General features: G+C 36.7%; 1 protein-coding gene across 4 annotated transcripts in view; it reads right to left on the bottom strand.

Annotated features, from left to right (window-relative positions):
- Positions 1 to 4,829: 4,829 nt before the first annotated feature.
- Positions 4,830 to 16,066, bottom strand: part of MAP4K5 (mitogen-activated protein kinase kinase kinase kinase 5) — a 113,790-nt gene continuing 102,553 nt past the window's right edge. For 3 of the 4 annotated variants that reach the window (XM_086709774.1, XM_086709775.1, XM_086709776.1), the window contains 5 exons: positions 15,462 to 15,530; positions 13,457 to 13,549; positions 10,362 to 10,432; positions 8,043 to 8,098; positions 4,830 to 6,468 (listed from right to left, as the gene is read on the bottom strand). In XM_086709774.1, the coding sequence (XP_086565900.1) occupies positions 6,381 to 6,468; positions 8,043 to 8,098; positions 10,362 to 10,432; positions 13,457 to 13,549; positions 15,462 to 15,530 (377 nt within the window). In that variant the 3' untranslated portion in view covers positions 4,830 to 6,380. Of the gene's footprint in view, positions 6,469 to 8,042; positions 8,099 to 10,361; positions 10,433 to 12,088; positions 12,851 to 13,456; positions 13,550 to 15,461; positions 15,531 to 16,066 lie in introns of those variants that run through there. The other variant, XM_086709777.1, reaches the window with a different exon arrangement.

The following is a 16,066-nucleotide window of genomic DNA, read 5'->3' as shown; positions in this document are numbered from 1 at the left end:
TATTTTGTTTACCCTTTTCCCAGTTGGTGAATATTTGGGTTGCTTCCACTTTTTGGCTGTTATGAATTCAGTTTTGGGCATTTGCATACAAGTTTTTATGTGCACATGTTTTCTCTTGGGAAGATACCTCAGAGTGGAATTGCTGGGTCATGTGGCAAATCCATGCTTAACATTTTTTTTTTTTTTTTAATTTTTTTTTTTCAACGTTTATTTATTTTTGGGACAGAGAGAGACAGAGCATGAACGGGGGAGGGGCAGAGAGAGAGGGAGACACAGAATCGGAAACAGGCTCCAGGCTCTGAGCCATCAGCCCAGAGCCCGACGCGGGGCTCGAACTCACGGACCGCGAGATCGTGACCTGGCTGAAGTCGGACGCTTAACCGACTGCGCCACCCAGGCGCCCCTTTGCTTAACATTTTTAAGGAATTGCCAAACTGTTTTCCAAAGTGCTGCACCATTTTACATTGCCACTAGCAGTATAAATGCCTTGGCTTGTCCACAATCTCACCAATATTTGTTTTTGTCTGTCCTTTTCATTTTAGCCATTTTGATGGTTGTGTAAAAGTACTGCATTGTTGTTTTAATTTGTATTCATCTGACCACCAAGGAAGTTGGATACATTTCCGTATATTTATTGACTACTTGGATGTTACCTTTGGTAGAGTGCTTGTTCAAAATCTTTTGTCCATTCTGTTGTGTTGTCTGCCTTTTTTGTTTTTAAAGATTTTTTAAGTAATCTCTACACCCAGTGTGGGGCTTGAACTCCCAACCCTGAGATCAAGAGTCATGTGCTCCATGGACTCAGCCAGACAGGCGCCCCTATCTGCCTTTTTCTTAACGATTTGTGGAAGTTCTTTGGGTCTTCTGGGTAGGTCTTTTGTGGATACATGTAATGCAAGTCTCTTTTCCATTTTGTGGCTTGTCTTTTCCTTCTTGTAAAGGTGTCCTTAGATGAACAGAATATTTTAATTAAGTCTATTTTACCAACTTTTCCTTTTATGGTCAAAGTCTTATTGTTCTGTTTGGGAAATATTTGCTTATCCCAAGTTTGTGAAGATGTTTTATTTTAAAAGAATTATAGTTGTATATATTTTAGATTATTTACAGTCTATCTGGTATTTCTTTTTGTTGTGTGAGGTAGCGGTCAAGATTCCCTTGATATTCTGTTATTGTTTCAACATAATTTATTGAAAAGGCTATCCTTCACTCCAGGGCAGTATCTGTCAGAAAACAAGGTAAGTGTGGGTGTGTTTCTGGACTCACGATTGTATTTCATTGTCTGTCTTCATGCCAAGGTCACCGTATCTTAACTGCTATAGTAGCTTTATCATCTCTTGCAATCTGGTAGCCTAAGACTCCCAGGTTTGTTTTTTTTTCTTCAAGATTATCTTAAGCTGGGGTACCTGGGTGGCTCAATCAGTTGAGTCTGACTCTTTGATTTTGGCTCAAGTCATGATCCCAGGGTTGTGGGATTGAGCTCCTTGTCAGGCTGGCGCTGAGCATGGAGTCTGCTTAAGATTCTCCCTCTGCCTGTCTCCCCAGCTCCTGCTCTTTCTCTCTAAAAAACAAAACAAACAAAAAAACCCGAAAAAGCTTGTCATGAGTATTCCTGACCCTTTGCATTTTATGTAATTTTAGAGTCAATTTGTCAATCTCCATAAAAGTATCTGCTGGAATCACACAGAATCTTTAAATCAACTGGCAGCTTTGCAATATCAAACCTAATTCATCAACATGGCGTCATCTGCCATTTACTTAGGTCTTCTTTAATTCATTGAGGTTTTGTTAGTTTCAAGTATACAGAGCTTGCATCTCATTTTTCTTACATATTTGATAGTTTTCTGTATTGTAAATGGAATCCTAAAATTTCACCTTCTCTTTATTACAGTTATACAGATGTGTATAATGCTGGCAGTGCATCCAGCTGCTTTTCCAAATTCATGATTTCTAACAGTTTTTTTGCAAATGGTATTTTTATTCCTTTCCAAATCTTTTAATCTTTTTTTTAAAATTTGTTTTCTAGGTTTAGGAAAGTGACTAGGATCTCTATAAATAACAAGCTGTGAGAATGAAAACACTTGACTTGCTCCTTTGTCAAGGTAGATTTTTTTTTTTTTTTGAGAGAAAGGTGGGGGGGAGAGAGAGGGAGAGGGAGGAGGGAGTAGACAGAGAGGGAGGGAGAATCTTAAGCAGGCTCCATGCCCAGTGCAGAGCCTGACTCCGGGTGGGCGTGGGGCTTGATCTCATGGCTCTGAGACCATGACCTGAGACAAAACCAAGAGTTGGATGCTTAACCGACTGAGCCACCCAGGTGCCCCACATAAGCTATTTCTTGATTTTTTTTTTTTAAGTGTTTATTTATTTTGAGAAGAGAGAGACTTCAAGCAGGGGAGGGGCAGGGAGAGAAAGAATCCCAAGCAGGCTCTATGCTGTCAGCACAGAGCCTGATGCAGGGCTTGAACTCGAGTTGAACTGTGAGATCATGACCTGAGCTGCAAACCAAGAGTCAGATGCTTTACTGACTGAGCCATCCAGGTGACCCATCTATTTCTTGATATTTAATTTTTAGGTATTATCCATTGATTTCCTACTATGGAAGATGAGGATCTAGATATTTTTCTACCTTATATCCATAACACCATGTCCTCTCCCACTACAAGTATAATGTAATTTTGATTAGATTCATATTTGCTGTTAACAAGGCTATGTCATTCAAACACAGGACATCGTTTATTTTTCTTTTCTATACACCATTTTGCTTTCCTGGAGTTAATTAACTGCCAGTTTTTGTTTTGTTTTGTTTTTTTGGGGGAGGTCAGATTTCAGTTTTAGATTAAAAAAATTTTTTTTAATGCTTTTATTTTTGAGACACAGAGAGAGAACGAGCAGGGGAGGGAGACACAGAATCCAAAGCAGGCTCCAGGCTGCAAGCTGTCAGCACAGAGCTCGGTGCGGGACTTGAACCCACAAGTTTGGAGATCATGACCTGAGCCAAAGTTGAACACTTAACTGACTGAGCCACCCAGGCACTCCAGTCTTTCATAAGTTTTTGCTTAGAAACGATACCATCACTGATTGAAAGACCTTGAGGACCTTGAGAAACATCCCCTCCACCCACCTCTGATTTTAGAGGTGGTGGATAGTTCTAAATAGGCTCAGATTTATTGCCTGCTCTTTCAGCTGTCTGCTTCAGGGCCTTCTCTGACACTTAAGGAGCCTCCCTGGCCAGATGCACACAGTACACTTCAGGGGAGCATGCCCGTAATGCCCCAGGCACTTGTCTTTCAGGAGACCATCACGGGAGCTATCGCACAGCTTCTCTAAAGACCTGGTAGCATCAAGCTGCCATTGTCTACACAGCAAGGACTTCAATAATGCACCCTTATGTCAACATTTCCCACCTCTCCATCTCAATATTCTAAGTCCCTCACTCCCATTTTCTGGGGTCTCCAAAGAAAATGATCTTACTCTCAGTTCTTTTCTCAGTCTGTTTTAGGAGGAATCTCTTGCTCTTTGCTAGGTGTCTAACTCTTACTGAGATGCATCAAGTATTTTATCAGTTTAATCTTTCTCAGTCTCTCCAGGAGTTTCTAGTACGCTGGTATGCTCTCTACGCCTGGTGTAGTGTCATCCTTGGATACCCCGTCACCATCTACCAGGGATTTCCATCTCCCTCCTGTGTGGAAACCCATTTTCTGCATCTAATGTCTTCATTTTGCTTAATTTATGCCCTTATTTTTATGAAGCACATCTTCTAGTAGCTTCCTGAGAAAGGCTATATGGGAGGTACAGTTTTTGAGAGCTTGTACCACCAAAAATATCTTAATTTTTACCCTTAGGTTTGATTAATAATGTATCTGGATCCAGAAGTTTGGGTTGGAAATTTCTTTCTGAATTTTGAAGGCACTGCTTCTGGTGAAATTTGAAGCTATCCTGATTCTTATTCCTTGATGTATGACTTTCCCCTTTCCTTTGGAAACACAGATCTTCTCTTTGGCTCCCATGTCTCTGAAATTTCACAATGATGTGCTTTGGTACAGATTTTTCAAATCTATTGTGTCTTTTCAATCTGGGATCTGAAGTTCTTCAGTACTGGAAAAACTTCTTGAAATACTCTACTGGTTTCTTCTTTGTTGTTTTTTTTTGGATAACGGGCCTCCCCGGCTATTAGTCTTAACTACCCCCCCTTCCCCCAATGTTTCCATTTCTTTTTTTTTCTGAGAAATTTCTTCAACTTTATATTCTAAGGCTTCTACTGAATTATTCAGCTATGCTATCATATTTTCTAAGAGCTTTTTATTTTCTGAAAGCTCCTTTTTTCGTATTCTACTCTTGACTCATACTTGCAACATCTTTCAGAATATATATTTTTTCTTTTGACATTATCCTGCATAGTCTGTTGCCTCTAAGTGCTTCTTTCCCATAACTGTTTTCTCCCTTTTATGTTACAGGTTTTCCTCAGGTATTTCATATGTCTTGGTTGTTTAAAAATTATTAATATCATAGGACTATAAGGCTAACTGCAAGGTCTGGATGCATGGAGTGGAGGGCATGTTAACTATGATTTTCATGTCAGGATCTATTTAGGTCTTTCCACTTGAACTGGCCAGACTGCACAGAGAAGACTTCCAATACTGTTAGGGTGGGAAGGTCTGGCTGCCGGGATTCAGTGAGAGGAGGGCATTGGTCTTTGTATCCAGTATGTATGTAAATATTTCGTTTTGAGTAGGGTCCCCTGCCATCTATTGTATCCAGTGTCCTTCAGTCCAGGGGCCCCATGTAACATACCCAAAATAAACAGGCACACACTTGCTGAAATCATATCGATGTGCATTTTAAAAGAAAATTTACTTTATATTTTATTTGCATAACATTTTATTGTTTGCGTATTGCATAGTGAAAAGAACAGAGTCACAAGACTCACGGTCTGGCTCAACCACCAACTTGCTGTGTGAATTGGGTAAGTCTCTTAACTTTGCTAAACGCTTATTTCCTCATCTGGAAAATGGAGATGATAACACTCCCTATTTTACAGAGCTGGTAAAGACTGAATGAGATCGTTCTACTGTTTTCTTCTCAAGGAACTGCTGAAGTAATCTATAGTTTGCTATTGCCAGCCTCTTGTTCATGATCTCAATGCCAGCTGTTCTCAGTAAATGTGCTAGGACAACAGGTACCAACGTGACACTTCAACTCTGAGTACTAACAATAGCAAAAGAGAAGCAAACTCAAAAATGGCCCTATCCTTTCTTATTTTCAGAATACTGGTTTTTATAATACTTGTTTATACTATCCCATCAGGAATTCAATTTCATTTAAATATTTTTTTTCTTAAACCTACTCAAAATGAATACCTACATATGTGAAAAAACCCAAGATTACACATGTAGCTGCTTTACAGTTTCCCCTGTGGTACAGTATAAGTAAAATACATATCATGGGCAGTTAAATACATCCCCCCTTACATTCGGGATGATAATATATATGAATATTAATTTATTATGCATTATCCCTAATGTAAAAAAAAATCACAGGTATATTATACTGCTTGTCGAGAATACATACACATGGTAGTCACATCTAGACATACATACCCCTTTAACAATCCTTCAGCCATTATCAGTATCTTCTGTATGACCCCCTGCAACTATCTATAATTGAAAACACAAAACTCCCTTTTAAGGCGATTCTGGATGATACTGTATTATAAAATACTTGTATTAAGTAAAACTGCATGTATGTACTGAACCCAAACACTCTGCCTTTAACCCCTCAAAGTACTACTCTTGGAAGGTAAACAAAATTTTTATACATTATAAAAAAAATTAAGCTGCTCTGAAACCCTCCTCTGCTAAAAGTTACATACATTACACCACTCCAGCAAGAGATTAATAAATAAGGATTAAATATTCTATTTTACAAAAACATACAGAATGGCCAATGTAAAAGTGAAAGGCTTCTTTGATAATTTCTTTATCAAATTATGTTCATTAAGAAGGAATCAAACATGGTATAAAACAAGAAAACTGTCACTAAATTTATCTTTCTGAAGATAATCACGTGAGCTGTTATCTAAAAATATCATGGCACCCTTGTTACAAACATTATTTTTTTTAAAAAGACTGTGTTTCCTGGAACTAGAGGACTATTTGTCTCATAGCTTTTATTAAGCAAACTTGATATAACCACCACACAGTGGCAAGATAGAATCGCTGTTTCCAGCTACAGAAATATTGAATTCCACCTTAAAGTACAGATCACTTGAGATAGAACCCATTAAGAGCTAAAGTAAATCCTAGTGTAGTTTGTACTGAACTTAAGAGGGTTTTGCTTTCAATGGAGTATACTCATTTTCCTGTCACTGGAGATAGTTTTGGTGTTTAGTAACTATTCTCATGTCCAGCCAAGATGTACAGATTGCTGTGTGCAGTAGGATTTTCTGTTGGCCTACTTTCCAAAACGACAACCCTGCAATTAAACCAAAACAAAAGACTTAAGAGTGAAGACAGAGGTTGCATGCTTCATTCAAATACTGATATCAAACCGTGAAAGAATATCACTGTTCAAAAAGATCACAGGTGCACTGTCAAATTCTGCTCTACACTTTATAGCTTAAAAACAAAACTGAATAAGGATTGATGAATTTATGAATATGAAATATTGAAAACATTTCAGGATAGTCTCATCTTATTCCAACTAAAATCAAATTTGCTTATTTATATATGCCAACAGAAGGTAAAATAAAGCTTTTAGAATACAGCTGATTCTAGAACAACATGAGGGTTCAGGGCACTGACGCCCTGCACAGTTGAAAATCCATGCATAACTTTTAACTTCCCCCAAACTTAACTATTAATAACCTACTGGTGACTGGAAACCTTACTGATAACATAAACAGTTGACTGACACATATTTTGTATGTTATATGCATTATATACTATATTCTTACAATAATGTAAGCTGGAGAAAAAAGTTATTAAGAAAATCATAAGAGAAAATACATTTACAGTACTGAACTCTATTGAAAAAAGTCTGCATACAAGTGGACCCATGCAGTTCCAACCTGTGTTGTTCAAGGGTCAATGATATACACGAGAAGGGAATGAATGAGAATAAAACAGGATTCTACGAGACGCTCATCCAAATAGTGATTCTGTGACTAGCCTGAATTTGAAGAGCAGAGGTTCTTAATCCTTGCCTCAGGACTGATGCATATTACAACAGCCAATTTTGCTGCACTAACAACTTTTGGTGGGAAGACAGGAAGGGAAGGGGACTTTATTAGTTGCACAGGTAGACAATATGGACTTTGGAGAACAAAAACTACTAATTTTTTCCTAAGACGGCAGTTTTGGAACTTATCTTTCATTCTGATCGCAGAGACCACATAATTCCTTCTAATTTAGACTGACCAGAAATGGAGCCGAATGTTTTCTGATATAAAAGCAAATGTCAGGAGGTGCATATCCTGCTGGGTTTATGCAGTAATAGTTAATGGAAGGTAACAAACCAGGAACAAATGATGAAAACAAAAGGGGTCTGAAATATGTCATGGTACTAGGGACATAAACACACTTTGTCTTGGCTGAATGTAACTATCTCTAGGAACACGATCTTCACATTGACAAAAAGATCGCTTAATCGACTAATTCTTCTCTCTCTCAATAAATGTACAGGGATATTTTTTTTAAATTTTTTTTTAATGTTTATTTATTTTTGAGAGACAGACAGAGACAGAGAGTGAGCAGGGGAGGGGCAGAGAGAGAGAGAAAGACACAGAATCTGAAGAGGCTCCAGGCTCTGAGCTGGCAGCACAGAGCCCGACGCGGGGCTCGAACTCACAAGCCGTGCGATCATGACCTGAGCTGAAGTCAGATGCTTAACCGACTGAGCCACCCAGGCGCCCCGATACAGGGTTATTTCTCAGAGTTGCTGAGCCTTCTAAGAATTTTGTTTGAAACACAGTTATAGGCTGATATTAGAATTAAGAACACAACCACTAAATTCCTTTGGTAATGAAATTAAAACAACCAAACTATTACCTGTCTGATCCCAATAAGCGGAAAACTCTTGTTTCATCTGAAATTTCCTGGGTAACCTATGAAAGAAAATATCAGTAATACCTTTATCCCCATATTATTTAAATCATAATTTAAAAACCACTTAGAGCCATTATTAAAGAGATGGATAATTTTTGATAGGCTCAATTCCTCAAGTGAAATAAATTTTCGTAAGTTTTTTTGACTGCCTTAATGGTAGAAATAAACCAGTATTTATGGAACATCTGGTATGGGTCAGGTACTTTCCTTAAATAACTCTTTGTGATATATATTATAATCCCCATATTATTGGGGAAAAAACCACTACGGCTCAGAGAAGTTGAATAACTTGCTTAAGACCATCTAACCGGCAGACCCAAGATTTGAATACAGGTTTGCTGGACTGCAGAGCCCCCACTCTTCCCTTTGTGTCAGTGCAGATGCTCACGGTGGCCCCACAGGCCCCTGAGTTCCACAGAGTTGTGGTGGGCACTTCCATGTGCTAGTGTCTTACATCAGTATTACCTATGGTATTCCCTTGCTCTGTTTTCTCCAAAGCTGTAGAAGGTACACTCACACATGCACAGGTACAATTCCCAAATGTGGGGAGTTTATACCCTTGGGAGTAACCCTTACTCAAGAGGGACAGCAGTTGGTGTATAAACGCACCAGCCTCCCCACCTTCAAATGAGTCTATTTTGAGGTGTGCTCTATACCCTTCCTCAGTGGTCCCTTTGGGATTAAGCCCTGGTTGCCCATAGTGGGAACCAGTTTATTAATGTGCTCTTTAATGGCTTTTCCCCCTCTCCATCTTATACTCTGCACTCCATCACTTGTTTTCTGGGATCTACTACCAATAAACTACCTGCACTTGATTCCTTGTCTTAGGGTCAAGCTTTTGGAGGAATCCAAACTATAAAAGTGTGGATATAAAATAAGTATAAAAATAGTCTGTTATCAATGAACTTGTAGTCTAGCTGGGAAGACAGAATTAGTAAACTTGAAGTGGGAAATTAATGAGGTGCTATACCACATGGAGCTGATTTTCAGAGAGTAAGTCCAGAAATGTGCCAATCACTGTGGACTGGAATGGTTGAATATTAAATTAAATATAATAGCTAGGCCCAAATTGAAGGATGAGAACATAAAGAGGTAAGCAAAATGAGTTTAAAAAAAGGAAATACAATTGTACTTAATATAGTGAACATCAAGTATTTTCTGCAGATTTCCAACCACAGGAGTGGCACACTGTAAAAAGGATCTAGGGACAATTAATTTTATGGCAGTAAGTAGGGCTACAGGTTTCATTAAATGCAGGGGTCTGGTGACATTTAGTGACGTAAGTGAACTGACATATTCAAAGACAGCTGATTTATGTCATTTTCTCTTGGAAGCATTCTAATCCCATGTTCACGGAAAAGGTACAAATAATCAGTTACATATATACAAGAGCATGGATAAAACTAGAGATAATTCAAGTAGAAGACTTAGCTTTAAAATAAGTCCACACATGTGTGAGACTATAGTGTAAAAGACACGAGTGGGAAATGGTACATGTTAGCTAACTATTAGGATTCATCTCTCAAGGTGAATTCCAAGTCTCATCTCCTGCATGAAATGTAGCCTGATTATCTTAGCTAGAAGTGATTTTTGGAGACCCTTAAAATCCAGACTCTACCATTTAACTAGCCACTTAACTCTGGGCAAGTTACTTAACCAGTCTGTGCCTATAAAAAAGAAAAAAAAATGGGAATATGAATAGGACCTAACCCCATTTAATTATTAGCCTTAAATATAAGCTAATATTTGTAAAGTGCCTGAAACACAGATGTTATAAAGGTTTGATATTATTTGTAACACTTCATTATACCTTATAGTGCTATAACAATAGTGTCTTGTACGTAGTTGGTACTCAATAAGTATCTACTAAATGAGTGAATTTTCTTAGATTTTTTTCCTTAGTCCTGTGATCTAATACATATTAATTTAGAATTTTAAGTGTAATATTAAAAATAAGCTACACATTTATAGAGTATGGAAAAGGCTTATTAAATTTAGAGAAGTATAAGCAATCTTGGCAACCACATTTACAAATGACAGATGAGAGGACTGGAAGTGTGCAAACTCATGTTTGACAATTCCTTGTGGCCACAGAAGAATCATACAATGAGTAAGAAACTGAACATTATCTGAAAGGAAAATACTGGCAATTTTGCTCTACCAGTTCATAGCATTAAAGGCACTAAACATGGTAATGTGGGTCCAGAAAGAAAATTCATCAAATGAATGTTTCAACTTTGGAGGTAATTTAAGAAATCTTACCTCATCTGACTTGAAGCTTTTACCCTGCATTCCATGTTTCCAGAAAGCCAACACACTATCTTGAAGGCATACTAAAAAAGATTAGAGAGAACTGAAACTAAAATAAAGCACAGAGTAATTCATTATACATTTTCTTTAACTGTTTTTAATAAATACTAATGTAAAGCTCTCCCCAAGTGCTTGGTGCAAGATCCCACTGTCTAGACCATCTGTTCCCAACATGTTTGTGGCCAAGCCATGCCTAAGCTCAAATAATTTATTGAGGCAGGGTCATGAAAGCTTTCAAAGACATATGTAACAGGCATTCGTTTAGACACAGGCTAACTTCTGATGAGCTGGATATCAACATATTAATTTCTCTTTCATATACTATCTTTTGTCTTAGGTGAATAAAATAATAAAACACACATAATTGTTTTTTTGGATCAAAAACATGGTTATTTAAATACTGTTATATATATATAGAATAGCTAAAAGGAAGCATCTTTTTATTTATACTCACATTCTCCCTATTACAACATTTATTTGAAAAAATAAACCTTACAATCCAAAATGTAACCACACACTGAATATTTATGATCTGTGAGCCAACTCTTACTGGGAGGGTCTACCAGTTAGAGTAGTCACTGCTGTTGCACGGAGCTCCTGTGCCTCTGCCCTGGATTTGTAGGCCCCACTGTCCTTATGACACTTCACAGCCAAGCATGTCCACCTTCCCAGTGGCTTTGGATTCAGGAGTGACCATGACCCCAAAGTATGGCCACATGGCATGCTTCAGCCCCTCCTGCTCCTCACCCATCTCCCATGTTCCCCTGGTGTGGCCTGAAGGTCTCTGGGGGGAGACCTGTTCCTGCTGTGCCTTATCCATCTCTATGTTCTGCCTGGTTTCAAGCACAGGCCTGGGCCCACTGAGGCACCCTTATGGGGTAACTTAGAGGTTCAGAAACAGAGGAGGCAGGCTCCACAATTGTGGGGAAGGGGAGCAGGGCCTCTGGGCCCTTCCTGGAGGAGGCTGCAGTCATGAAACTACAGTCAGTGAGGGAGGGAGGAAGGAAGGAAGAATGAGGGAGAGAACCCATTTGATTGTTGGAGAGTTAGCCATATGCCCTACACCAGTAAAGGTAAGGGGAGAATGTGATTGAAGCATTTTATTTCTTACTAGAACATGGAGTCTGTAAAAAGTTAATGTAAAAATGTTCTGGGTTAAGTTAGCTCACTGAAAATAAAAGTATCTTACATAACAAATCACACAAGTTTCACTAACTGTGACAAATAAAAAACCCAGTTACTGGTTTTATTTTTAAAAAGTGATTTAAAGGGGCTCTTTTTCTTTACCCAGCAGGATCCTTGTAATTATTTCAAAGTTCACTAGCAAGGAGGGATGATAGCTTAAGAGAACCAAACTTTTGTGTAACAATTAAAATTCCCTAAAAAAAATGTGGCATGTATAAAAAAGTTTAGGTAGCAGTATGTTTCAGTTAAAATAAAAAGGAACTGGGGCGCCTGGGTGGTGCAGTCGGTTAAGCGTCCGACTTCAGCCAGGTCACGATCTCGCGGTCCGTGGGTTCGAGCCCCGCGTCGGGCTCTGGGCTGATGGCTCAGAGCCTGGAGCCTGTTTCCGATTCTGTGTCTCCCTCTCTCTCTGCCCCTCCCCCATTCATGCTCTGTCTCTCTCTGTCCCAAAAAAAAAAAAAAAAAAAAAAGTTGAAAAAAAATTAAAAAAAATAAAAAGGAACTAAAGATCTGTATGTCAGAATCCCTACTGAAAATATTAAATCTTAGAAATTGGTATGCAGTATCCAGCACATAAAGGAGTAAAAGAAGAAACTAGTTCCAACATCCCTTCTGTCCTACCATCTACAGAAAGTTCAGGTTTCCTGCTTCAATAAATTAAAATTTCCAACTGCAAGCAAATTACTTTTATGTAAGATATTTACATAGTGGGATGAACATACTTTGCGACAGGGCAAAATTCCAGTTAAGAAACCATTAAAATACTTAGGATAAAAACTTTCTAAGTAATGAGAAACATTTAACATTTAATGAGAAACATGCATTTTTTATGGTCCAAATTGCCAACTTTGTTTTAACTATTTTTGACCTACAGTAGAGTCATATCATAAATTGTTCAAAATATTCCCAGCCATGGTATTTTTTTCCCCTAAGTTCTATCATCCCTGGGGAAAATATTTACTGACAAATACCCAATGAGGATGCAAACAATAATAAAATATAATAATTTTTATCATAAAACCAATGAGTAATTACACAGAGTGAAACACTCATTGAAAAGGAAGCAAATTAAAACGGCATATTAGTTTCCGAGTCCCGTGGGAAACTAGTTATTTATATATAAATAGACCTAAAAGCAATAACCATCAGCACACCCCATCTTACATGGCAAAGAATTACAGCATATCTAACACCATTAATCACATCACACAAATACCTTAATGATTTGGAAAAAACTGGGAGAAGTACTTAATTCACTTCATGCAGCAAAGGGAACAATGAACAGAAATTTAAAAAAGTGATTTCAAGTTTTAAATACCCAGGAAATAACAATAAAAGATTATGATCTAGACCTGCACTGTCCAATACAACATAGCGACTAGCTACATGTGGCTATTAACATTAAAAACACATTAAAATTTACAAAATTAAAATGTAGCACTAGCCATGTTTCAAGTACTCAACAGGTACGGCTAATGACTACTATATTTAAGAGCACACAGAACATTTCTCTATCACTGAAACTTCTATGAGACAGTGCTGGTCTAGACAATCCTAAGTAGGGAATGAACAAAAAGTCAAGTATTCTGAACACATTATTAAAAAAGGAGGCTTGGGCAAGATAGTTGTAGGGGAATAAACTTCCAGTTATAAAACAAAGAAGTCACAGGGATGTAATGTACAGTATAAGGAATAAAGTCAACAATGCTGTAATAACTTTGTATGGTGACAGATGGCAACCACATTTATTGTGGGGATCATTTCATAATATATAAAAATATCAGATGACTATGATGTATACCTCAAACAGGATATTGTATGTCAATTATATTTAAGTTAAAAAAATAATAAGGGAGACTTACCTACAGATTCAATGCGAAAATCAAAACTTAGCTCAGAGGCCAGTTTCTTACTTGATTTTAGTTTTCCTTGTAGATTTACTATTTTTACAAATTCTTAAAAAAAAGAAAAAGCAAGTCAAAACTGGAAATGAAAATCTGCTAAAATAAATGTAACTTGATATGTGGATTCTACATGGATATAGAACAAACAGTCTTAATTAAGTTCAGCTATTTATCATGATTCAAGCATGACCGGTGAAAACTGTCATTATGTTTTATAAGATATAAAAGTACCATTTAGTAAATGGCAATTTCACTGCTATTTTTTTTTCATTTAGGATATATGGAACACTTACACCCTCAATTTTTAAAAAGCATGATGTTTCAAAGTGTCTACTTGGTGTTCAAGTACTCAGCAATCAGTAGAATTTTTCCCTTACACATTATATAACATATGATATGTAATATTTGCAGTAATTCATAACTTTAGTATGTGAATAGTATTCTACAGAGGCATACAGGGGCAAAAAATAGTACTTTTCAAGGGTCATAATTTCTTATAAGTAAACTCTGAGATGGTGAGTATACACAAATCTATTTTTCATCTATTTGTTTTTTAATTTAACCATCTTTAGCTCTGACTTGGAAGACACCGGTTCTGTGTATTACTTTCTTATCTGTCTACTATGATTTGTGATTATAGGCCTGTCTCCACTGTTGCTTACTGAAACTGACTTATACTGTATAGTTGGCAACTCATTATAAACGTCTTACTCTACTCCCTTTTAAAAACCTCAAGAAAGTCAACTTTCCATTTACCTTGAATAATTGGGATATGGAGGGCCTAGCTAATCAAAGCTTTTAAAAACATTTTTGATAAGATATATAAAATATAAATATATTTTGATAAAATATATAAAATGCAAAATGAAAACTAAGCACAATTTATTTTCCTTAGATGACTCAGAAGGTTTTTAGGGATTTCAACATTAAAGGATCAATATTATTAAAATTAAATTCTGATTATTTGCTTAATCAGTACTGAACTTCCCACTTGGTTAGATAAAAAAGAATTTCTTAAATATACTTTAAGGTAACAGAAGAACACTCCAATCTTACCATTATTCAAAGAATCAAAAATACTTAAAGGATGATGGGTGAATGAAACACTTTGGGTTTGTTCACTTGTCTATAATATGAGATGGTCTTTATGATGCCCTAAGGGAAATCCACTAAGGAACTCTTTAGAGAACAGAAGTTAGGACAAAAATACAGGCAAATTAAGTAGTAGAGCAATTTTTAAAATTACCCTGAACACCTATGGGCAGGTCCAGTAATTGAAAAAACACTGGGATGGACAAAACATAGCAAAGATTGCCAAGTTTCAAGTATAATTCTAAGTCTTGGTGAATTTCACTTTGCACAATGTACTGCATAAAAATAAGGTGAGTTTTTAAGAACCAGACTGCTTCATTTGAAAACTGAAATAATTTCTGTTGTTGAAGTTTTTTCTGCTTCTCTATTGCTTATAGTACAACACACATCTATCAATAACATCTCTCCCTGCATCAAAAGAATCACAACTAGCAGGTGAGGATGTCAAATCTGTCTGTACATTACACTGTCACTTCTACATGATTCTAAAAGTTCATGCTATATGACAAAGTGACCATACTAGTATAACCTTCTATTTTTTCCAATTATAATGAGGTAGGAAAAAACCCTCAGAATAGTTTTATACAGAATTTACACATAATAGTTTTACACAAAATTTTACTCCGCGGTAATGGCAAACTATCTAGTATGTTTCCAAGTAGCCAAACAAAATAAAGAAAAAGTCACAGAGAATAGTATTAACAAACCAATTAATTACAATATCTGTAGCCAATTTAGGATTTTCATCAATAAAACAAAACCTAAGGTGGAAAAGTAAAAATCTTGAATTATAGCTTAATAGAATCAATTCCATGAAAAGATCTGTTATATCAAGCAGTATACTCAGAATAAACTTTAAGATAGTACTTACTATCTAAACACACTAAAACGGTATCTCTCTCCAACTGTGTTACATGAATGGAATCCAGCTGTTGGCTGCCTTAGAAGGGGTAAAAAAACAAAACAAAACAGGGTTACCATTACACAACAGGCTTTAAAAACCAAAGCTTAGAAAAGCAACACAAATTCTTATTTTCTTCTGTGATTTAAAACTAGTCTTTGAAATTTAACACAGAAATTGTATTTTGTAATTATGTTATCTCTAAGAAAAATTTACGTAGGTCAACTTAGAAAAGAACTTAAAATGCTAAGCATGGCTAAATGAGCTGAGAAAAGCTCAAGTTTACATTTAACTAATACCTCAGCTAGTTCTAGAAAGATGTTACACAAACATAAATTGAAGCCAACGGTAAATATGGGGAAGAAAGTAAATGCATGCTATACAATGACTAGATTTTGCTGTGTATTTTATAGTAACCAATGGGAGGACGGAAACAAGCTCATCAGTTAGGTGATCACAGCATCTGAGATAAAAATAAGTCAGTAATTCAGAAAAAGCAAAAAAGATTAATGAAACTATGATCAAAGAGAAACGTTCCTGGTGTTGGGGTGTGTGCATGTATAAGTAGGACCTCC

Source organism: Puma concolor, chromosome B3, assembly GCF_028749965.1.
Source record: "Puma concolor isolate L17-30 chromosome B3, mPumCon1.1.hap2, whole genome shotgun sequence".
In the NCBI taxonomy this organism is placed as follows: Eukaryota; Metazoa; Chordata; class Mammalia; order Carnivora; family Felidae; genus Puma; species Puma concolor.
The sequence above is the reverse complement of the archived record's forward strand: the minus strand, read 5'-3'. Positions and strand labels throughout refer to the sequence as shown.